The 22,238-nt window shown below is 38.8% G+C and overlaps 3 protein-coding genes and 1 long non-coding RNA gene across 30 annotated transcripts in view; 1 reads left to right on the forward strand and 3 right to left on the reverse strand.

Moving 5' to 3' along the window:
* LOC124210823 (bestrophin-4) overlaps window positions 1–20,994 on the forward strand; it is a 38,169-nt gene extending 17,175 nt beyond the window's left edge. Inside the window, exons 1-18 of one of the 21 annotated variants that reach the window (XM_069133042.1) lie at window positions 4,065–4,205; window positions 4,389–4,502; window positions 8,026–8,124; window positions 12,119–12,221; window positions 12,524–12,731; window positions 12,881–13,071; window positions 13,229–13,993; window positions 14,120–16,521; window positions 16,758–17,020; window positions 17,084–17,318; window positions 17,432–17,566; window positions 17,660–17,826; window positions 18,145–18,302; window positions 18,577–18,807; window positions 18,902–18,982; window positions 19,122–19,273; window positions 19,432–19,572; window positions 19,713–20,994. In XM_069133042.1, coding sequence (XP_068989143.1) covers window positions 17,140–17,318; window positions 17,432–17,566; window positions 17,660–17,826; window positions 18,145–18,302; window positions 18,577–18,807; window positions 18,902–18,982; window positions 19,122–19,273; window positions 19,432–19,572; window positions 19,713–20,691 — 2,223 coding nt within the window. In that variant the 5' untranslated portion in view covers window positions 4,065–4,205; window positions 4,389–4,502; window positions 8,026–8,124; ... (5 more) ...; window positions 16,758–17,020; window positions 17,084–17,139 and the 3' untranslated portion in view covers window positions 20,692–20,994. Of the gene's footprint in view, window positions 1–4,064; window positions 4,206–4,388; window positions 4,503–4,901; window positions 5,282–8,025; window positions 8,125–12,118; window positions 12,222–12,523; window positions 12,732–12,880; window positions 13,093–13,217; window positions 13,994–14,119; window positions 16,522–16,757; window positions 17,319–17,429; window positions 17,567–17,639; window positions 17,827–18,144; window positions 18,303–18,576; window positions 18,808–18,901; window positions 18,983–19,121; window positions 19,274–19,431; window positions 19,573–19,712 lie in introns of those variants that run through there. The other 20 variants (XM_069133040.1, XM_069133039.1, XM_069133035.1 and 17 more) reach the window with 20 other exon arrangements.
* On the reverse strand, window positions 1,436–8,330 carry LOC124210829 (glycerol kinase 5). Of its 6 annotated transcripts, none has more exons than XM_069133052.1 (14): window positions 8,092–8,329; window positions 7,698–7,790; window positions 7,489–7,620; window positions 5,567–5,660; window positions 5,366–5,465; window positions 5,099–5,258; window positions 4,375–4,489; window positions 3,992–4,185; window positions 3,613–3,739; window positions 3,435–3,539; window positions 3,110–3,204; window positions 2,782–2,945; window positions 2,500–2,633; window positions 1,436–2,304 (listed from the first exon to the last, which is right to left on the reverse strand). In XM_069133052.1, the coding sequence occupies exons 3-14, from the start codon at window positions 7,600–7,602 to the stop codon at window positions 2,162–2,164; spliced, it is 1,545 nt and encodes a 514-aa protein (XP_068989153.1). In that variant the 5' UTR covers window positions 7,603–7,620; window positions 7,698–7,790; window positions 8,092–8,329; the 3' UTR covers window positions 1,436–2,161. The 6 variants fall into 6 exon arrangements, with proteins under 6 accessions (XP_068989153.1, XP_046465213.1, XP_046465214.1 ...); XM_046609257.2 differs by having other exon boundaries at window positions 7,953–8,329; XM_046609258.2 differs by lacking the exon at window positions 7,698–7,790.
* spag (RNA polymerase II-associated protein spaghetti) lies at window positions 8,469–11,461 on the reverse strand. Of its 2 annotated transcripts, none has more exons than XM_046609265.2 (9): window positions 11,296–11,461; window positions 10,885–11,033; window positions 10,645–10,773; window positions 10,296–10,537; window positions 9,954–10,164; window positions 9,628–9,843; window positions 9,272–9,514; window positions 8,994–9,186; window positions 8,469–8,925 (listed from the first exon to the last, which is right to left on the reverse strand). In XM_046609265.2, the coding sequence occupies exons 2-9, from the start codon at window positions 11,026–11,028 to the stop codon at window positions 8,837–8,839; spliced, it is 1,467 nt and encodes a 488-aa protein (XP_046465221.1). In that variant the 5' UTR covers window positions 11,029–11,033; window positions 11,296–11,461; the 3' UTR covers window positions 8,469–8,836. The 2 variants fall into 2 exon arrangements, with proteins under 2 accessions (XP_046465221.1, XP_046465220.1); XM_046609264.2 differs by having other exon boundaries at window positions 11,292–11,461.
* LOC124210839 (uncharacterized) lies at window positions 17,469–19,537 on the reverse strand. The gene is made up of 3 exons (XR_006881317.2): window positions 19,393–19,537; window positions 18,445–19,288; window positions 17,469–17,877 (listed from the first exon to the last, which is right to left on the reverse strand). It is a non-coding gene; the product is annotated as an uncharacterized lncRNA (long non-coding RNA).
* Window positions 20,995–22,238: the final 1,244 nt, after the last annotated feature.

Here is a 22,238-nt window from a genome sequence, read left to right on the forward strand (position 1 = left end):
TTCCCATTTAAATAACGTGGGAATTCGAGCTTACTACATTCTTTTTTTTTCCCCGCCTTAATAGTGCTTCGAAAAATCTGAAATTTGGTTTACGTCTTCCCTGTAGTCATAGGTATTTAAAAAAAAAGGCTGATTTCCAGCGATTAAATTTTCGAAATCCCAGAACCTCAAAGTTGTGTTTCGTCCGCAGGAATTTTCGAAAACACCCTAAATAAGAACCCCCCTGATGTATATGTATAATTATATATATATATATATATATATATATATGTATATTTTTTTTTTTTGAAAAAACCTTCTTGTTGATGTCTTTTTTAATTTGAATGATTGACAACATCGGTACTACCTGCAATCCGACTGATTGAAGTAAGAGGTTGTTTTTCTAGGGAAAGTTAGGGCCGAATTATCTTTCATTGGCAAAGTAGTGATGATATAAATTATGCATTTAGTACATTACATCGGTGATAGTGAAACATGTGTATTTTGACACAACTGGATGTATGCTATCACTATCTGTACGACTCTTCTATACGACTCTTGGGAATAGACTAGACGACGATTGCTATAATTGTATGTTGGAATAGACAATCGGTGAAACGATTAATTGATATTCACAAATTATTAAATTAAAATATCACTACATTCTTTTATCAGCGACACAAGAATATGTGAGGAGGCGTTATTGATGAAATTGATATTAAGAAGTATTCGAGTATCAGCCACTGCAGGTTACTCGACTCGTAATTTTCGATTTGTGTTCATTTGTGCGTAAGAATTTTCGAAAATTTTTACGAAAAACATAACTTTCCCCAAAACTTTCCATGCCTGATAGACAAACGACTTATATTGCTCCAAAGGATACGCGTATACATATGTCCATGTGAAATAATTTTATTCCTCTCGCTTTCCTTAAGAATATATTGACCACAACGAAAATGCCTGTTTATGTAACAACGAAGCAGATTGTCATGCATTGACATTGCATGCAGACATTGGCCCCGCAAAAAATTGAACCAATAAACAAAATCCAGTAATCGATAAAAAAAGAAAACCTACATCAATATTGAATGGGGTACGCTGAATAATCGCAAGGAGCTAGAACACCACTTTCATGACTGATATCTGATAAACTGCCTCAAAAAAAATTGTTGACAGATTCGACTAAGGTTAAGTAGAATAATTAAAAGCCTTGATATAGGACAAGAACCCGAAGGTTAAGTAGAATAATTAAAAGCCTTGATATAGGACAAGAACCCGAATCTATTCAGCCTTTTGCTTCTACTGCAAGTCACTCAGCTGGTTCGGGAACAAACATGGATTGGTGAATTATTACACAAAATCAACGAAAATTTAGAAACGCTATTCATCGGTAAATAAAACCTATAATAGTTAAGCGAGACGTGTTTTTTGGAGGGCCATTCAGAGATCAGACGTATATGGTTATAAAATATAACGATTTATTCATTTGTTATACGAAAAAAATATCTGTACATGTATGATATCAGTTTTCAGAAGAACAAAAAACAATAACATGTATATCTATCATATACCTACGTATGTGCATACATGATACATGTATATCATCATATGCATAATACTTTCGTTTCCAAATTAATTATAATTTTGAAAAAGGCACTGTACAAAATGAGCGCTGCCAACTGGGTTTGCAATATTAAATGCATGACGTGTGTAAAAATCGATTTATGTTTCAGACTTTTAGTCAAGGTTTTTTATTGCAGCGATTTTCATATGAGCTATTCAAAAGCTAACCGGTCATTCTAATATATAAATATTTAATTTAAGGTCAATTGGATTGGTTAGCGCAGAACGACATAGACTTATACGCAAAAAATATAAACGTCACGACTACTACGTGCCGATTCTTAATTACTATATAATATGTACAAAGAGCTGCTTGCGCCGAACACAATTCGATAAAAATATTTAGTTCTCGCATATTTTTGAACAGCTTCAATCATAGTTATAAATACATCTGATCGTCGTTCACAGGCAGAAACAACATTTTGGTACGTACATTTACTCTCTACTTTTAGATTTTTCGCTGTAAAACATTTTTGCCAGGTTCAGTTGCAGATGTGATAGAAGGTCACGCTTTGATGAGGAACGATATGAAAACTTTATCTAATTTTTTTTATTAGTATCAATACCAATCCTTGAACCGTTCGACTGCTTTCTGCCATAGTTCTACTATTGCCTGATAATCCTGTTGCCTTTCGCGTTTTGGACTGAACACTTTCTCCACTTCACGAAGTTGAAGTAATTCTTCTCTGCTATTCCACACACCTACGCATACACAAGTGAATTAGAAGCTTATATCGCATACAGTTCTATGTAACACGTATCAGATGTTGCTTGAACCCCAATTTATAAAAATTTAGAACGGTCATGCGCTCGCATTTTTGACGTTCATTACGTAGAATCGCAACCCACAGTAACGGTGTTTGATGATTGTGCTATTTTAACAGAGGAACGACTTACCAAAGGATAACCCAGCCAAAAATGCAACGCCTAAAATAGACATTTCGCTGCTTATGGCGCGTTCGACTTGCAAACCAGTCACGTCAGCAAGTAGCTGCATCATGAAATCGTTTTTCGAGACGCCACCGTCAACTCTGATGATTCAAAATTATCACAAGTTATTTCGTGTTTATGCAATATATCGTATAGATTCAAAATATAATGCTTTTTGCAAAAATATTGGTTAACATAATCCAAATTGACTTTGTGCCATGTAATTACGGCGTGGTCAATTATACGCACCTTATCCTGTGATATGTAAATTCTGTTTCCTGCTGGAGAGACTCGTATATCAGAAGTATCCTGAATACAATACTTTCCAGGATCGAGCGAACTAGATGCGCCTTGCTAGACGTAGGCTTCACTGCGAGGAAACCCGCGGCCGCTGTGTGATCATTGATCGGTGCCTGTCGATGCAGGAAATAGATTATTCATTTATTAAGTATTTCAATTAGAACAGGTATAATCTACGTCAGCAACAGCAGTAATTAGTGAATTGCCATTGTCGACGTACGAATTGCAACGATGCTTGTATTATAACGCGGATGTGAAATAAAAATTTAGGACTCACTTGCAATCCGCTAAACGCGGGGATAAAATAAACTCCATCGGAGTCTTTGACGGATTTTGCTAGATCAGACGTTTCCTCAGGCTCGTTAATTATTCCTGTAAATTTCAAGATTGTACGACAATTCGTATACAAGTATACTGTCCTCTTATAAAGTTTGATCAGATTGACTATCTCAGAAGACATGTAACGCACATTTTCTCAATTCGTTTACGCAATCAAGTCGCATAATTACATCTGCAATTAATGCACCTATCGGAAAATTGGATGCAAATATTGAAACAGACAGTAAGTTATCGATGCATTTAAATGGTTAATCTTCACTCACCAATGGACTTGGCCCATTCGATAAGGGAACCCGTGTCGTTCGATGCACCTTCGACCACGTAGATCGTTTCTGCTCCTAATCGCCAGCCCACGAGCGGATAGAGTCCTGCATAAATTTGAATAGTTGTAAGTATCGACGTTAAAATAGGAACGGGAAAAACGTGGCATAAAGTTTTCACCAGTCAAAGAGGCGTGAGGATTAGTGCCTGTGTTAACATTCACGAAGGTCCCCGTTCCCAAGGTGATCTTCAAATCCCCTGGCTGAAAACTGGTCGATCCAAACAAGGAAGCTGCCTGATCTGCCATCTGCGAAACGTGAATTGAAAATTACTATCAAATGAATTCATTAAAACTTATCTAGATATACCCATAAGAAAAATATGCCGCTGACCGCATGTTTCAAATTACACGAATTAAAACAAAATCAGAAAGTGATGATTGATCACGTGTCAAATCATTTACAATGAGATTGAAAGCGTTTCTCATACTCTGCAACGAAGTGCAGCTATTCGAACGCTTTATCCAAAAACAGTGTTATTTCCTCGAAGATGTACTTACCGAGCAACGAATTGGTATTTCAGCCCCGAACAAATTCTTTGGGACGTTACCGAAATTCCCAGCGGTGTCGACTACCTCGGGGAACATGTGTCGGGGCAGTTTGAACATCTTTATAGCCCAGCCTGCCCATTGCATCGTAAAAGGATCGAAGAGTCCGGTGGCGGAAGCGCTGGATGCGTCGGTTATATGTTTACCTGAATTATATTTTACATTCGTGAGTAGTGAGCTCGAAAATGAACTATTTTATTTGTTTTGCAATTTGAGTCGCAGTGGGGTAGAATTATTCCACGCTCCAAGGAGATCGAATCAGATCTTGACAATACGTTCATGTAGCGATTCAGGATCACTGATATATTGGTAATAACGATTATAAGTATGCCAACCTGTAAATTTGTAGAGAAGCCAGCAATCTACTCCTCCGAACACCGCTTTGCCTCCCATCGCAGCTTCCTTCAGACCAGGCACATTGTGTAACGCCCAAGTCAACCGCAACGTCGTCTAACAATGAAAGGTAATTATAGGTATATCATGAAATACATTTATGAATATAGTATCCCAAACTCAGCTTAAAATTGCTTCGGAAATGCTGATGTAGTTAACGTCGTGTGCCGATCAGAGATTCCACTTTTATAAGATAAATACATTGTACAAAACTGTCGTTGGCGGGACTAACGAGAATTTATATTCTACACAGAGAATAGGTATGATTTCAATGTCAAATTTATATTTATATTCATTGGAATACTAATCAAAGCAAGCGGACGTGACATTTTCACGTATCATTTACGTCGAGAATAACCTTGCGTTAAAAAAACTTAATATTAATTCGCCAAATACTGTCCGGCAGTAGTATTCAAATTTACGTATCTGAGGATTAGATTATACAAGTTTCTTGAAATCTGCTGAGTGATTTTATGCGGATCATTTTAATTTAATTAACGGTAAAACCACTTGGGGTTACGTAATTTGTTTTTATGCCGAAAACGTGAGATCTTTGTAAGTACGCTGCGTTACGTGAGTCGATAATACTGAAAAAATCGAGATTGGTATAACGTACTTACTCATATATCCCGTCCATCCGAGCGTACTAATATTGTATATATGTACCTGAGTATTCATTAGCTTCAAGACGCTGCCAGCTAGGAAACGTTTACTCCCAGAAATCATGTAGAGAAAATGTGCACCGGAACGCAACCCCTTCATTGTTAAAGAAGAGTTCCAATCCTTCACCATTTGGTCTGCTCGCAAGTCCTTCCAGGTGATGAAACTGCATCGGATTTTTAATAACAGGTAAATTCAGTAGAGTAGGAATTTTATTCGAGAACAAGGCCAGTTTGTAAAAGAATTATAAAAATTTTGAAGATCACAACGTACTTGTGATAATGTTTCCCTGTCTCGCGATTCCATGTTGTGAAGCTGCCTCGCTGTGTCGATATACCAATGCAGGTTATCTGATTAGCTTCCAAGTTTGCATCTGTAGTGAAAAAATTTTATTGGTATAATAAATGTTCCGCCAAGTGTTTCATTTTAAAGTCTGTTGAACCGATCGACAGTAAAAAAATTAGAAAAAAACACCTTGCAAAGCATCTTTCATCACTCGAATTATAGTCTCCCATAATCGGTCCGGGTCGATTTCTACATATCCGGGTTTCGGATATATTATTTCCACCTGAAAAAAGTTTTACGATTAAGTTTAATGCAGCGGTACTTTGCATAATCATCTAAATGTAATTTCGAAATCCGAAAACTTGTCGTAACCATAACAACTCAACATTCTTACATCCTACTTTCTCATGTAAACAAAGTGTTCTTAAAGTTCCGACAAGTATTTGACTGATATCTAACCGTAGATTCCTATAATATTAAAGCACGTTACTGAGAACATTTGCTTGAATTATAGATTTGCGCTGAATAATCAAGTATGGATATAATAATTAAACATAGCTTGCATCGAGTTAGGCGCGCTGTACAAAAGTATTCGTACGAACAGCGTGTTCGCAGCTTCAGCCACTACGCTTTAATGTCAAGCACATTGATTGTGAGACCGTTAACTGTAAAATATATCTAACAGTACTACATGGATCTCGCGCCCACATCGCTACTAATAAAAGCGTCTGTGCCAGTCATACATTCATCCGTCTTTCTATCGTGGTATATGATTACATCAACGCTGACAATGAGTGCAAGGTTTGATAACGGCAGTCCATTCATCCACGTTATATTATTCCGGATTCTTTTCTGTGTTGTTTTGTTTATTTATTTCAATTCAGACGTGCAGCTTTGATGGTTACAAGAAACTAATTTTTTCTTCAAACAGATACAATTATTGCGGACTAGCGAGAATCGGCCGAAAGTTGCAATGGTCAAAAGCAGTTTATTTACTTTACAGTCACCATCTATTGACACTCTAATATATTCTGAATAGAAGCCTCCAAGTTTTATTGCAGTATATAAAGTTGACGTTGTAATATGAACCGTGTGTATGTATACTTAATCAGTTTCGCAGCAAAGTCAACAGAAATGTTGGACACAAGGTGCTTTGAATTTAGTTCTCTACAACGATCAAGTAAATGTATGTTATTCTCGTGGGACATAGATTCTCAGTAACGACGCTCGTTCTTCTCAGCTTACGCTGACAAAGGAGTCACGAAAAATTCAGTAAACACTGAATAAGGTGCAGAAATATTTGCAGAACTATTCTGATCCACCTGTGTTGCATACTAAAATCTGGCAGCTTATACATTTGTATATAATTTCAGTATTATATAATCAATTACTATAATTATTATATATACCGTCTGATCGCGAACCGAGGCTTGGCAGTTTAAAAGTAATTACGTATAGCTTGAATCTAAATAAACGTTACTATATATTTTCACTAGAAGACATTTGTAAAGAATGCGGCCGTTGAAAACAGATTGTTTATATTCATGCAACTTTTGATCTGAATACGTATTTACCGCTCCAGTTATAGCGTACAAAAAGAGGCTATTTTGTCGATGCGGTTAATTAAAATACAGCAGTAGTGAATTCCGTCGCAATAATCACGAAACAATGGTATTCGAAAGTACGAATAAGTCTTTTTTGCAACTGAAATGCGCGTTGTGTATAATTGCGATATACGTGTAACGAATTTCACCTTTAGAGTGATATTATTGCTTATTTCCGTAGCAAATTTGTCGATTTTTACACCGAAAAATGTAACAGAATAAATTGAAAGGAACTTTAGCATTTATTATACGCACTGTTATGAATTATGAATAATGAAAATTATTATTTAGGTCACTGTTCTGATATCAGGCACAGATATTGCCAGATCTAGATAATTGATGGATCTCTGTGTAGATGTAATAACTTATCACCCAAGATTCGAGTGCTGCACTTACGTAACTATATAAACAATTAGATATATCGCGATCCTGCACAGAAATGTGAAGCTAATTCCGTGTTGGGTTTAATACTTTTAATTCATCTAGATGTATTGTAATAGATCAAACCTTTTCCGATGCAGCACCAATGGTTCTCACATTCTTGTCTATGATGTGACATCGAACAGTCGTCGTCCCAACGTCGAGCGCCGCGACGTATTTTAACATTGTCGAACTTGCCATTTGGCTCGAGACATCTATCTGGAAAAGAAAAATTGATGAAATTGTCAATGCTTTTCAAAAGAACCTCCATCCGTGGAACATCGAGCGTTTAGTACCAATTCCGCTCGCCAGGTCCTCGGTTCATGAACAAAATTTTTCGTCCCATGTGCCGTGTGATCGAAGATTTACAGCGCACCGCGTTCTCACAGCTGTAGTGCAGACCATAGTGTAAGAATATACTTTATGCTCTAAACGAAGATGCGGAGTAGCAAAGTCACGTGACAAGCCCCCCACGTGACGTCACGACAATGATAGTTAAATGTAATGACGTTATGTGCGGACGAAGCGGCTGTGGATGCGCAAGAACACACCTTACATACTTATACTATGGTGAAGACGACACGAGGATCGGACCACTTTATAATGCAGGATTGGGATTTACAGCTGACTGTCGAAGCTGTCGAATCATACGTATGTCAAATGCGCCAAGTCTACAGGGCGCTGACTTACCGACGTCCGTGTTCGATACGCAGAATATGCCTAGTGAGTATTTTGTATCGTTATAAATAATTATCTCGACCACCGCGATCAGCTCGGTTCGACTAATACCGCATCTCAAGTCGGGCTTCGACAGCTCGACAATCTCTGTTGCGGTTTATTACGGCCGCGTAGAAACGATGCAGAGTCCCTCGCACACGCCAAATCCTGCGCATGTGCCACGCGTAGCGCGTTACCCACGATTGTTTGAAACTTGACTTGCGTTGGGCTTATTTATAGACGACTGGCCAGCATGATCTACGGCAAAAACGAGCTCATTCCGGTCAATCCGGTTTTCTTGTTTTTAATAAGTCGATGTAAGAGGAAAAACAGAGCAACACAAATTTTTTCTTCGAAAGGATCACTTTTATTTACCAAAAGAAACGTTATGACGTATAATGCTGAATTGCCAAAAAAAAAAGTCAGATATTGGAAGATGTGTACAATCAGATTCGTTATCAACAGCTATTAGGCTAAAGAGTAAGATCTTGAGTCGTAAAATTAAGATCCTTTTTTATTTTGTTCGGAACGGATAATGAATCAATTCTCACAAGATCTTGGAATATGATAACTCAAAATGTAAAGATTTACAAACACAAGTGTCGACTTCTTTTTTCTTAAATTTATGTGAAATTTTCATCTACAATAGCTATTTTACTGGCGATTTAACACCTCATAAACTAGCTGCTGTGCCAAATCAAGCATACCGTGGTTTTCTTTAAACTTCATACTTCTTTTGTAGAGATGCAAGTTCATCCTGCGATTTATGTTCAGACACTTCACAGTATTTGAAAATCGTTTTCAAAGCTGTAAAAGATTATTGTATATAGAGAACAATCATTTCCGTAATGTGTAGCTGCTTACAAACATCTTACCATTTTTATCAGCAGTAGACATGAACATAGTAAGAGCACCGAATCGCTTTACTTGTGCAAGGTCTTCGAGATATCGAAATAGTGGCTTTTTTCTGTTTATAAATTCAGTTGACAAAATTGTTAATATCTCACTGAATGTATCCGGTTCCATAGAGTCTTTAAATAACTTGTGTATTGTATCTACAGGCATTTGCTAAAAGAATATAAAAAATAAGTAACAATGTGTCGAATTGATCATTCGGACTGCTAAATCTTGTAGAATTATCGTCAAACGTTACCTCCAAGTAGAGGAAGCGAAATTCCGGGTCCTTATTTTTTTTCCAATTCATGAAAAATTGTACCGTAGTTCTTGGCACAGGTGGTAATTCAACGTGCTCGAGATTTGTTGGTCTAACTTTATCGTGCTCAACTTCTTGCACTGGAATTACTTCACTTATCAGTGGCTCTATTTTCTTGACGGTACCTTCTATATTGCTGTTCCTGGATTCTGTTTCTTTAACTTCTATTCTTCGTAGCGGTTTCTGAAAATTTTAACTTAACAATTTCTCGTTTCATTTAATTTAGTAGATATTTATTGGGAATTACGAGTATCGACAAATCAAATGGCTTTGTTGTTACTTGTCCCAGCACCTACTTTAGATCTCTGGTGAGGAGGTTTCATGACCGGTTGTATAATAGCGACATCTTCTCCTTCTCCCAATGACCAACAGGGAATTTTTGGTTTTGGAACTACTGAAGATGTGGGCTCTATATTCTGAGGCTTTTTAACAGGACCACCACATAGTTTTTCCCCAATTTTCTTTTCAATTGGTGTATCATCAGTAAGATCAGATTGTGATACAAGTAAGGGCTAAAAATATAAGATTTTTATGCGGACTGTTTCACATTTTACGAATTTCCAATACACCCATAGACAATTGCAAATCAAAACGTTAAATTTTCGGTCATTTTTCACCTCACCTTTGAGCTTTCGATTTTTTTTTTCACTAATGTCAACATTTTGCTGGCATCCTTGTTTGATGGATCCAGTTTCAACACTTTTTCTAAATCCTCCATTGCCTCTTTATATTGCTTCAGTTCTTTTCTCGCAGTAGCTCGTCGATGATAGGCTTTTACGTAAAGTTCATCGAGTTGAATAGCTGCTGTGCAGTCAGCTTCTGCCGAATATAAACTAGTAGAAAACAAATTTCTCTTGTTATCGAAGATATCAAATGCCAGCTTATTACGCTACTCGAATAAATCGTCCACAACTGAAAATCGCAAGCAATCCAGAGTTTTGCACTTTGAGCACAGAGAACTCACTTGTCCATCTTGAGATGGCAGAGTGCTCGATTAGCGTAGAACACAGCATCGTAGGGAAATACTTTAATTGCTTCATCGTAAGACTGAACCGCTTGGCTCCACTGTTGTTTTTTGACAAAAACGTTCCCTTTCTCTTTATGAGCTACTGCTTGATTGTGATTTTTTTCAAGTTCTTCTTTGGACAATTCCTCGTCTGATGATTCGTGTTCTTCCTGCCTATCCAATTCTTCACAGGCTTTGTCCTGGAACGTCAGCAAATTCAAGGTAAAAGAGCTCAAAATTGATCTACAGACAATGCGAAGCTAGTGCTTTGATTAAAAATTTTCAACTTTAAACTTGTGACATTTACCACATCAAATTTATCCCACGAAGTGTAATCTGACGACTTGATCCGTTTCCTATTTGCCTCATTCTCTGTTGTCTTTGGCTTAACTTGTTTGGCAGCGCTCTTTTTACGGCTTCTGATTGGCGGAAGTACCTTTCAGCCAAAATAGCAAGCGCGGTTGAATTAAAAAACTAATTGATTCCTCCTTAACTCAAACGACATAACCTTGTAATAATAATGAAATAGTAATTCAGAAAAATATACCCGATCCCCCGATGCATGCAAAAGCTCAGAGTCTTTACGCTTCATTTGTTCTTCCCAGTTTTTCATGTCGTAAAATTCGCTCTGCAGATCGGAGGAATTGTCACGGACCTGCTTTTGCAGCAGTATTGACCTGTCCACCTCCATTATACCTGAAATATAACCGATTTCAGAATTGGAGATTCATGTACGTGTTGAGTCTCCAAAATTGTTCTTTATATTTTGTTCCATTTTTGCTCAGGTCCCTAAATTTTGTTTCTATATTTATTTGTTAGAACTGATTCTCTATTTACATATCGTAAAAATAACTCTCAACTATTTGAATAAATGTTGATTCCGAGTAAATAACATATAGGCAAGACAACAATTTATAGGTTATGATTTGGTAGTTTTTATGGAATTTTACTGACGCGCCTGAGTAGAAGATTAATATCGCGTGAATTTTGATGAAAGGTTTGCGTGTCACGCTTGTTTAACTGCTCAGTTGCTGAATTTCTTTCAAATCCCGAATCCCAAAATATCTAAGTTTTCGGTTTTTTGTCTTTTGAACCGACTGAACTGACTCAGCGGACTCAGCTGTGGATATCATAGAGTTATAGAGTCTATGGTCGTAAGACCGTGGAGGCGACTCGACTCAACCATTGATCAAAGATTTAAAGATGGCATGCAAAGTCCGATTCGTTTGGCGGGTAATTTGAAGAATTGCGATTTAGTGCTTCGCGTTCACCGTATGAAGCGTTATTTAAACTTTGAATAATTAAACATGACATTGATAGAAGAAAGAAAAGAGGCGACCCGGTAGTTTCTTTATCATCGGGAGCTGTTTAACACGCAATCCCCTAAGTCACAAATTTTAATTAACTGTTTTCAGTCAACGAACACGATCACCAAACTCCGAAGGAAGACAATACGAATAGAGGCGCGTACGAAATTGACGATATATTATGTAATTGTCCTCGAATTAAAAATATACCTTATTGCATACTCTGTTGCATCACTTGCAACTTACGGAGGGTAGTAAGAATGCACTAATGAATAAATCGACTAATGGTATCGGGTCATTGTCTAATTAGATAATTGTTGGTGAACTTTAGAAGATTAACGTATACATATGACTGAAAAATGTAGTTACGACTTGCTATTACATTCCGCTTTGCTGTCTATAATTTCTTCGTCGTTTTTCTTTATACAAACAACAAAGTGTATATTTATGTAATTCATCTATGGCCGGAACAAGATGTATTTGAGCGAAATGCTATGGATGACCATTGAAATCGGACTAAGGTCACTCGTATCGTGGCGGACCAAGTTGCAAGGAATTGGGTCGAATTTAATTTATGGTAAGGAAAGTCTTTATCGCTGGCAGTTTTATTATTCAATAAAGCAACACTGCCGCGATATTCGCTCTATCGTATACTTACGAACTATTTAAATTATAATTTTGCGGAGTACATTTTGAATCAAAGCGTTACTTGGGAAATTCTGCAGATTTTTATTTTGAGTTTTTTTTTGGGCATTTATGTGGCAGCATTCACATTTGTGAATAGAAATATACAATGTCATATATAGAGATAAATGAGAAGAATTACGATACGTTTATAGACTTTAAAAAAGTTTTAAGTATATTAATTGTCACTATCAGTTTTCAGAGTCAATGGTGCAGGAGATATTTTTAACATCTGCAGTACAATATAACAGAGACCTGTGTTTCAATCTTACACAAGAAAATGGAATGCTTTTATATTGGTTACTGACCAATTGTACGTCCCTATTTCATATTATCTCCTCTCGCATGCGACTAACGATAAGATTGTTTATTACCTCACGAGGAATGTCACGTTTACCGAAAGGTAAGATAACATGCGTACGAATTATTTATGCGAAAAAATAAATTACCCATAAGTTGGTAGTAAGAATAAATTTTTCAACTGTTTTAGAAGTTGACGATTTCATTTTTATGCTTCATAACTACTAACTTGTTCAATCTCTTTAATTGAAGATAAAAAAACGATGGTCTTGCAAAACATTAACCATGGGCATATATGAGGGAAAGTAGCTGATATTAATCCCCGCAGGCCAGACAATATTTCGCTATTGTACCACATCTGCTTGGATAATACAGCGTCATCTTAGGAAAAATGGCTTCGATAGAGTTCATCTAATGTCAAGAAATTGAAAAAAGAGGGGGAGGTAATTTTCGAACCACTCTAGGTAGTCTTATTAAAAAATAAACAAATTTATTTTGCTTCCGTCTGTCCTTTGGCCGGGTCATTTTTGGCCACACTACACGTTATTCACTATTTCCAAATACCTCTGCTGAAAATATTTGAGTGCAGTATTTTTCCAGGTAAACGATACAGTGCAGATTATCCAGATTTCCTAAAGGATGAAGAGAACTGGACAACGTCGCAGCCTGTGTCAAGCATTACCGAGTATGCAGGCATTGAGCTTGACATTCGACCCTTTTAGATTTTGGGAAACTGCCATCGAATCAAGATCGACTAGCCTCAATGTTAATTATTGCCACGATGCACAGACGAGTGGCTGCCGGCCAGTTTTGTGATGCCAGTTCGCACCAGTAAGCGAGTAACGCCCGATGGAAACACACCTGTGTGCTTTGCTGGTCTGCATTGTAAAAACAATTTTCGAAATTGTACCCTAACACTCCGTGGTGGATATAGTGATAAAAACTTGTTAGTTCTAAACCAGTGACATTTTATTTCCCAATAATTTGTCTGGTGAATTTATCTGTTTCGACATACTAAACAGCGCACATCCTGCGTTGCGAATGAAAATTCTTCAATTTTTGGATGTGCCTTCAAGCTCCTTTGTACCACAAACATGAAAAAATAAACCAAATTAAAACACTGTGCTCGTGATTGACAACGGCTAATCAGTGTTTGCTCTGATTCGTACACTTAACAAACAAAAAAATAAAAACAAAAGAAAAGCACGCTACAAGTGGATGCAGTCGAGATGTAAAGCATGAGCGCTCTTATAGATTACTCTTCGTAATTTCTAGAAATTAGTTGGCGAATCTTTGGGACCATTCCAATGACGCGGAACGACCCGCTACAATGACAGAGTGAAGTAGACCCGAGATTTTTCGAAGGTAATTCAACGGCCGTTTTAATCATACGATACGTAAGATACTTAAGATACGCCCGAGATCGTCTAACGCTATATACTTTAGAAGCACCGCGCAAAAAGGAATAACAAAAATAAAATTCGCCAACAGGAGACCGAAAATAGGCCAACGGTAGACGGTTTTATAAGTTTTCTGAAGGGCATGTCACCTGCTTCGTTGCTCTCCGTATACCTATAAACAATTTCATGATGTTCATCGAGGTTATTGCTGGGGCTTGTTTGTTCCTTGAAAAAAGAACATGAAATATTTGCTGAAATAATTGCTTCATATTGTTTCAATCGCTCGTCTAATTAATCCGCGTTGATAAACGTAAACATGATACACTGCAAATTATCCGATCCATGCAGGTCCTTGATGATCTTATCAAAACCTTGTGACCATACTGTTTGATCAAGTGGTTTCATCGTTTTGGGAACTGTGCTTCGAGGTATAAAATAACAAAAATTGCAAACGTGCATTTTATCATTTTATTTCTGATCACTTACCGTTAAGGAACGTTTAAGAATGCTCGTAAACACTCTCGTTCCACCTTGATACTCGACTGCACAGCACTCTGTGGCTGAAAATTCTCCTCCGCGGCGGTTGCGGAATAGCGCATAACCGGTGCACCTACTTATGCCGCCTTCAACGTGTCGTGTGAGATGAAATCAGTTTGTCGTCAACTTGTACGAGCTAACAATTTTCCAAAAAGCTTTCCGCTGACGTTCGCCAAGAAACGAATGGAGGGAACTAACTCAACCATCTGTATTCTATAGATCGAGTGTTAGCAAGTGTTACACTGTCCGAAGCCGATGGTTTTCTCCATCGAAATTCTTTTAAACTCGTTACGAAACGATGAAAACAAAATTGGGAATCTATCGTGATTTATTAATTTCCATAAATTCGTTTCAGACGCATGATTCTGATCGTATTAGTTATCTTCCGTTAGGTACGTGACGTGTTCGTCACGCGGTGCCATGAATTTAATGCTCTGCATGCGGTTAATCACGGTGCAAGCATTCCAAGCCGATATTGCCTGTGTAGTCATATTTATCCAGGAATGTTTACAAACCCGGCATTCTCGGTGGCTCTAAAAGAAGCAAATATTTATATAAGAGTGAAAAAATGCATAACAATATCCTGTTAACACATTCTTCACTGGGTCAATCACTCGGTGCAATGACCAATGAGGGTAAGTCAACGCTCCGAGCATTTTTCGCGGCATGTCATTACTCTTATTATTATTATTATTTTATTTCTATTCTCGTATTCAGATTTTGGACTCTACGGTTTTGCTCGAAGAAATATACCTACATTAAAATACGAACAGTCGCTATACAGAATTGACGGAGGTCGAGGCGTAATATCTCTTCAACTTCAAACTAAATGAAACATTATAATTTTATGATTTTTTGACGAACCAGTAATAGCTAATTTTTCATCTTTTTGCTCGTTTGCTCCATGCCTGATCAAAGTTAGAACTTAATGAACAGTTTCGATGTTCTGCGGCGATCAAACGGCGCAAGAATCATTCGCCTGTATTGGAGAAAAGGTAGCGCGATATCATTATCTCATGATTGAAACGAGCAAGCCGGGTAAACGCGATTGGACAGCCCCGGAAATCTAATATAAAACTATTTTCTCAGGCGAAATCATTTTTGGACACAGCTATATTTACCGCCTGGCTGCATACTGGCGCGATTCCCACGCTGCGAGGCTCTACGGCGTGTCTCAAAGAGAACAGAATGACCTCCACTCTCATAAGCCACACGATTGATCGACTTGGTCAACAAAGGCGGGAAGCATCCGAATTATATTTTCAGTCTTTAACCGCGTACGATTCAAATCACCCGCCATAAATGTCAAGCGTCTATACTTTGAGTGTTTGATCTGGTGCTCTCTGTTCCAGCTGTAGATACTCGAAACAATTGGAGTTAGCTGTAATGAAGCGAAATTCGCGTTTTCATAGATCACCCTATGGCATCGCGTCAATTCCAACGTGGTTTGGTTATTACATAAACAGAACGACGATTAGTTATTGAATTTAAAACACGATCGTAATCCGACTTCGCATGCACGATTCATAACGCCGATCGTTTTGCTTTTATGGATTCAGTGCATGTCGTAAGACTTTTTAATGATCCGTTTTCGTGTTTATTTTGTAATAACACATGAGGTTGACCGGAAACTGCAGGGAAACGACTAGGATCGTTTACAAAATACAAGATTGGCGAACGATCTTATTAACAACGTCGTTACATCGCGAATCCGTCCTCATCACAACTTTCTGCAGCTAGTTGCAGATCATTTCTTTCATCTCTACTTTAGGCATCGGTTCAACATGCATACCTCCCCAAATTTGAGTAGCAATTTGTCACGCAGTAGAAATGAACACGTTTGATAAATCGGACAAAGCAATAAATGTTGCGAAAATAACTACAGAGGGCAATGCGCATCTTGGATGGAAATGAACGTGGATTCTTCCCCGACCCAAACGCACCTACTGTCCTGATGTATGTACTACAATCCTTCAGCGGTTATTTCCGGCAAAGATTGCTGCTGCAGTATGAGCGGTATTTTAAAAGCGAAAATATTCAGAGTGCATGACACGCCCGGTTTTTTCCCTTGAGTTTGTTAAGGACGGCCTAGCGCTTTTCCAAGAGCAAGTTCGTCGTACCTCGCAAGCTCTTGGTATTGCCTTGCCCTCTCACCCTGGGACATTCCCATTAAATCGTTGTGAATTTTTCAGGGTCATATATCAGTTTTATCGTGTGCCTATACCATCACGATTTCAAAAGCGATGTGTTCTGAAAAAAGGTCGCAGATCGAAACCGCAAGAGAAACAATGTCAATTGCTGTTAGCATGTAAAATGAGGCCTCGAATATTCAGGGCGCAAAACTCTGCACATCGACGTGACTGCGAATGGTTTGTGATGATGTGGAAAAGACGCGGCGATTATACGGGGCGATCCATTGCTTCGACTACATATTTGTCAACCATCCCCTGATCCAGTGAGTTATGTTCATCCTGGGACGTGCGAAATGAGCAAAAGCGTTACGAAAAAGATGTTCAAGGTTGCGAGGACAAAGACAATCTGAAACGGGGTAGCAAGTGAAGTTGGCATTGCATAATGACGGTCTCGTATCAATATGAAGTTGCAAGCTCAACTAGCGGGGGTTTCACCAGGCTGCTGCTTATGTGGCGTGGATCACTGTACAAACTGATCTACAGGGAACTTCTACTCTTCCTGGTACTCTTCGCCATTCTTTCAACCCTTTACCGCAACGTATTTACCGCCACCCAAAAAAGGTTCGTTTATAGTACTTTTCCAGTGTCACAAATGTCTTTCACCTCTAAGGAGGTTCACAGTGGAGTTTTTAAGATTCGATAGATGAACACGTATGTAAAACTATTTCTTTCAGAGATTTTGAACAGATCGTGGTATACTGTGACACTTTCATCAGCTTGATTCCTCTGAGTTTTGTGCTCGGATTTTACGTATCATACGTGGCTGGTCGGTGGTGGGAACAATACATGGCCATACCTTGGCCTGATAAGTGAGTTTAAGAGAATAAGCGTGATCAAGTTTCACAATCCGATTTGCATTGCTCCGCATAGCATGCATTAAAGCCATATTCATCACGTTTAAGAGTGATGCATTCCGTGGCGCTTTATGTGACTGGTAATGACGAGTATGGACGTGTACTGAGGAGGTCCTTAATGCGGTACCTAAATCTCTCCTTGATTCTGGTCCTCCGTTCAATCAGCTCAGCTGTTAAAAGGCGTTTTCCAACCCTCGACCACGTCGTCGATTCAGGTGAGAAAAATTCAAGCATGTTGCGAAAGCCGATTCACAGCCGTCTGGCACCTGTTGGTAAGAATTCGACTTTACGAGATATCTGAGAGTACAAGCTGAGTCACTAAGGAAAAAGTATAGTTGGACCGTCTATTGGCTACGTCTACATTCTTCAATGAACTATATGTGCCGCCGTCGTCTGAACTATGAATAGGAACGAACCAACTATACTTTTGTGCTATTTTCTATCATTGTCCATGCAAAACGGCTCATCTTTGAAGTGGCTTTGATTCGAATTTGTTGCGAATTTATTCAGCCGCGGTCGTGTTTGCTCAACAGGTTTTATGACTGCTTTGGAACTAGAGCTGTTCCAATCCGTACCCAGTGTGGAGTTCAACACTTACTGGATACCATGCACGTGGTTTATCAATTTACTAAAGGAAGCACGTCATAGCCAACGGTTGACGGATTCGCAGGGGCTGAAGATAATAATGGAGGTTCGTAGCAAACCTTCTCCTTTGGGCAATAATCAATTAATATGAAGCGAGTTTTGCTTCAACAAGTTAATCATGGATAAAACAGTGCAGATGTAAATCTGATAAACCTAATACTAAAAAGCATTCCAAATTTAATAATTACACCGAGACTAGTAGACCATTGTGATTCAGTAAAAGCCATATGTATTTTTCGATCAAATTTAAAGTCCCCGCTTGCACGTTCAAGTAGATTCACAAAGCGTAGATCTTACATCCGGTTTTCTTATCGACACAGGAATTTAACGAATTTCGGTCCAAATGCGGTCTTCTATGGAGCTACGACTGGGTGTCGATTCCATTGGTGTACACCCAAGTCGTTACTTTGGCGACGTACAGCTTCTTCGCAATTGCTCTCGTTGGTCGTCAGTACATAGAAGGAGCTAAAAAGCCGTTCCAAATGCAAGTCGACATCTACCTGCCACTTTTCACGATTTTGCAGTTCTTCTTCTTCATGGGATTGCTCAAGGTACTTCACAGCTTTTTGACCAATATCAGACCGAATTCAAATACTTTCTGCCGTACAGTAAGCTGCAGATCAGTTGAGCTACGATTTTTTATAGGTTGCCGAGCAACTGATCAATCCATTCGGAGATGATGATGAGGACTTTGAGTTGAACTGGCTGATCGACAGGCATACAAAGGTAACTGACGGGTAGTCAAACAAAGTATTGCAATTGGACACTGATCTACACAATTTGTAAATCTCGATATTTCAAACATACGTCGAAAGTTGGACATTTTGCCAGAGTGATAAATTAGCAAACGATTACTTTTTCGCAGGTATCCTATTTGGGTGTTGATACTTTGATGATGAGATGTCCACCGCTAGTTAAAGATATTTACTTCGACACCGAGGACTTGACGCTTCCGTACACTGAAGCATCGGTTCCTTATAAGAAGAAAACGTACCGTGGAAGTGTTGCCAATATGACGTAAGTCCCCCACTTCTATTGTGAATTATTCATCAACAATTGAGCAAAAATTATGGCACTCTATTGAATATTTTCGACTTTCACACTTAGGCTCTTTAGAGTCCGATAGACTTTCTTACCTTCAAATTTTACAATATTTAAACCATGCGCGTGTCTAGGGTACCGGAAGAAAAACAAACCATGTTTTTACCCGACATTTCCGAAGAACTTGAAGAGACCGGAGCGACGTTACCAACGCCGCGTGCGTCATCAGCGAGCCTAGCTACTCATGCGACTGATAGTCCACTCAATAACAGGCGGTAAGGTTGAAGCTGATTAGAAACAGTTATGCAGTTTCCATACCTAAGCTTAAATAAGAACGTCGAATACAAAGAGAGAAATAAGGCAAATTGAATATCTGGAGTCATGATCGTTAGTAAGTTAATTTCGTTTGTTTCAGCCAGATCAGCGAGTCCCCTCCAGCTACTCCGCGATTACCTCGAAACCTTTCTGAAACCATTATCCAGTTTGGTGAGGCTTCGATCGAATCGGAAAGAGAACACCGAACGATAGCAGATGCTGTGAAAAAGCTCGCGTCAAAGTCCCTCTACAACGTTACGCCTCAGGCGGCGAAAAAATCGTTTTTTGGCACTGGAAAGGTCACCGCGAATCTCCAACCGTGGCCAAGCGCCACGAACATTGCGCGGTACAACGCACAAAATGCCGGAGACATGCAGCTTTCCGCAATGCCCGTGCCTGCGACAGAGACCATAGACGTTAATTATACTCCACAGAGAAAAAGTTCTCTCAAGGTGAAGCAGTGCCCCCATTATAACGGGGGCGAGCAATCTGTGCCCGTTGAACAAGTTCGGAACGCCGTGCAATGCGGTGTGCAGGGCATTGTTAACACGGCGTTTTCCCAAGAGCGATTGTCGCCTAGTAGCTACAAGAAGAGGGAGGAAAATAGTACCAACTGCAGTTGGGATAGTGCTCATGATGAGAACCGTTTGGAAACGTGTCAAAAACATTCGTGCGTACGTCGCAAAAACTTTTGCCAACACAACACGCGCTCGCGGCCTCCTTTGCGAACGCATAACTCTCCCAAGTATCTTGTTCGACGGCACAAGTCGATGGGGAGCGGTAAGAAAAAGGGTGTTCGGTGGAAATCTGTCGTTGACGATACAGGCGAGCCGACCAATCGGAGGAAAACCATCGGCAGCGTTCCAACTGCTCAGATAATCATTGCCCAGACAGCTGCAAGCACGCCGAATCTCTGTGCTTTAAACGAAAATTATAACTCCTGCCAGCGGAGAAACAGGGATTCGGACACCTCGAGTGCTGACTGCTCCTTGGAGTGTCCTTCAGGCGATGATAATCAGGCCCACAAAACTCAGTGCAAAACGTCGTCGGACAAAATTTTTCATATATCCGAAAACTAGTCGGGTAATTTTGGTTTCCAGGCTATCTGTATAAGTAAATGTGCAACGTTCTGATGTCTTCCAAATGTAAAACGGTACACGATAGCAGGACTAATTAGTTGATAGGGAGTAAAATGTATAGGTATAAAAGACAATCGATTACACTCTGCAATTTTATGAAGAATTTATACGAATGTATGGAAAATCAAAGGGGTGAAATTGACCCTGTTTTTCAATAGTATACTTAATATTATAGATTTGCAAGAATGTATCTTATATGCAGAATGTGAGAGTAAAATATAATAAGGGATATTTTTACAGTGATCTCTTCTATGGCAATGTAATATCTATCACATTTTGTCTTTGTTAACAGATCGTAACATTTTCAGAAAAAAAACAAATTACATAGCGAATTTATACCCGTGCAGAAGATAATTAATTGAACTTTGGAACTTTGAATTCAATAATGATTACTGCGTGACGCACATACAGATCTAGATACGATATCTAATATTATCCGGCCCCACAAATTTAGAACAGTTACGTGAGTGCATTTGCAAATGCACAAGTAAATCTGTAGCTATCTTGAAGATCGGAGCTCGATCAAGTAATTGAACATTTCATTGAATCTGAGCTATATAATGAAAGAAAAAATCATTTCTACTGCCCGATAGTTGAAGTACGCGGCTTATCGCATGTGTAGCCACGGTCACGGCATCTGTCGCCTCTCGGTTAGGCAACCGGAGTTACACGTTCAATTTATATTGCCTATCTCAAGGGCAACAAATAGCCGTGACCGTGGCTGTACTTATAATCTACGTGCGCTGTTGTTTTTTTAGGAGCGCAGCAGCCTGGGCCCCATTTTAGTTACATAAATTGAAACATCATTGCAATAGGTATAGAAAAAAAATTCGTATCCCTAAGGCAGAGGAAGTCAACCAATTTCAGGCAATGATACACTCGCAGAATTTTTCCCGTAACGTATATCACTCACCAGCTTCTACGTGCTCTAGCATAAAATGGGGTGATTATATCTGCACAGTTTATAATCAGGTTATAATTACAAATCCTATAAGATGCTCGGTCGTTTTTATAACGGGGGGTCGAACAATAGAAACAGTCTGAACTGCGTTCCAAAACAATCGCTTATTTAATTGTGAGGCAAAATCTATAGTATTTTTATTTGGAAATATTTTCATGGTTGAAATGATATTTTTCTCGTCTCGTGACCCGTCTCTGTTTCAAGCCAAGGTTAAGGCCGTTCGGTATATGTCCTTGAAATGCATATTCGCAGTATTTTGAAACACTTGAGTAAGTATTCAAGTCAAGATCATTGTACACCATTTTTTGTACTCCCGTTTGCGATTAACACTACCGGATGTCTATTTAAGCATTTATTTTGATGAGTAAACACAATCGTTTACTACGGTAGAAGGTATAAGTAAATAGTGTCGAATAAATGCTATCTCTGTAATTATCTAGCGATTGATTGCTGCGGTGAGCACACAGGAATTCGATGTACTTATGAGGTGCTAACTGTCGATGGACACACTAATTACATCGATGCA

Source organism: Neodiprion pinetum, chromosome 1 (genome assembly GCF_021155775.2).
Source record: "Neodiprion pinetum isolate iyNeoPine1 chromosome 1, iyNeoPine1.2, whole genome shotgun sequence".
NCBI lineage: Eukaryota > Metazoa > Arthropoda > Insecta > Hymenoptera > Diprionidae > Neodiprion > Neodiprion pinetum.

What these genes read in the sequence shown, in the direction of transcription:
- LOC124210829 (XM_046609258.2), bottom strand. Translation starts at nt 7,602, where the DNA reads ATGGCAAGTTCGACAATGTTAAAATACGTCGCGGCGCTCGACGTTGGG. An exon ending in TTGGTGCTGCATCGGAAAAG is followed by an intron (nt 5,661 to 7,488) that starts GTTTGATCTATT and finishes AACTTTTTTCAG; the next exon opens with GTGGAAATAATATATCCGAA. An exon ending in TCCTCACGCCTCTTTGACTG is followed by an intron (nt 3,540 to 3,612) that starts GTGAAAACTTTA and finishes AAATTTATGCAG; the next exon opens with GACTCTATCCGCTCGTGGGC.
- spag (XM_046609265.2), bottom strand. Translation starts at nt 11,028, where the DNA reads ATGGAGGTGGACAGGTCAATACTGCTGCAAAAGCAGGTCCGTGACAAT. An exon ending in TGCCATCTCAAGATGGACAA is followed by an intron (nt 10,165 to 10,295) that starts GTGAGTTCTCTG and finishes GTTTTCTACTAG; the next exon opens with TTTATATTCGGCAGAAGCTG. An exon ending in TTCGCTTCCTCTACTTGGAG is followed by an intron (nt 9,187 to 9,271) that starts GTAACGTTTGAC and finishes ATATTCTTTTAG; the next exon opens with CAAATGCCTGTAGATACAAT.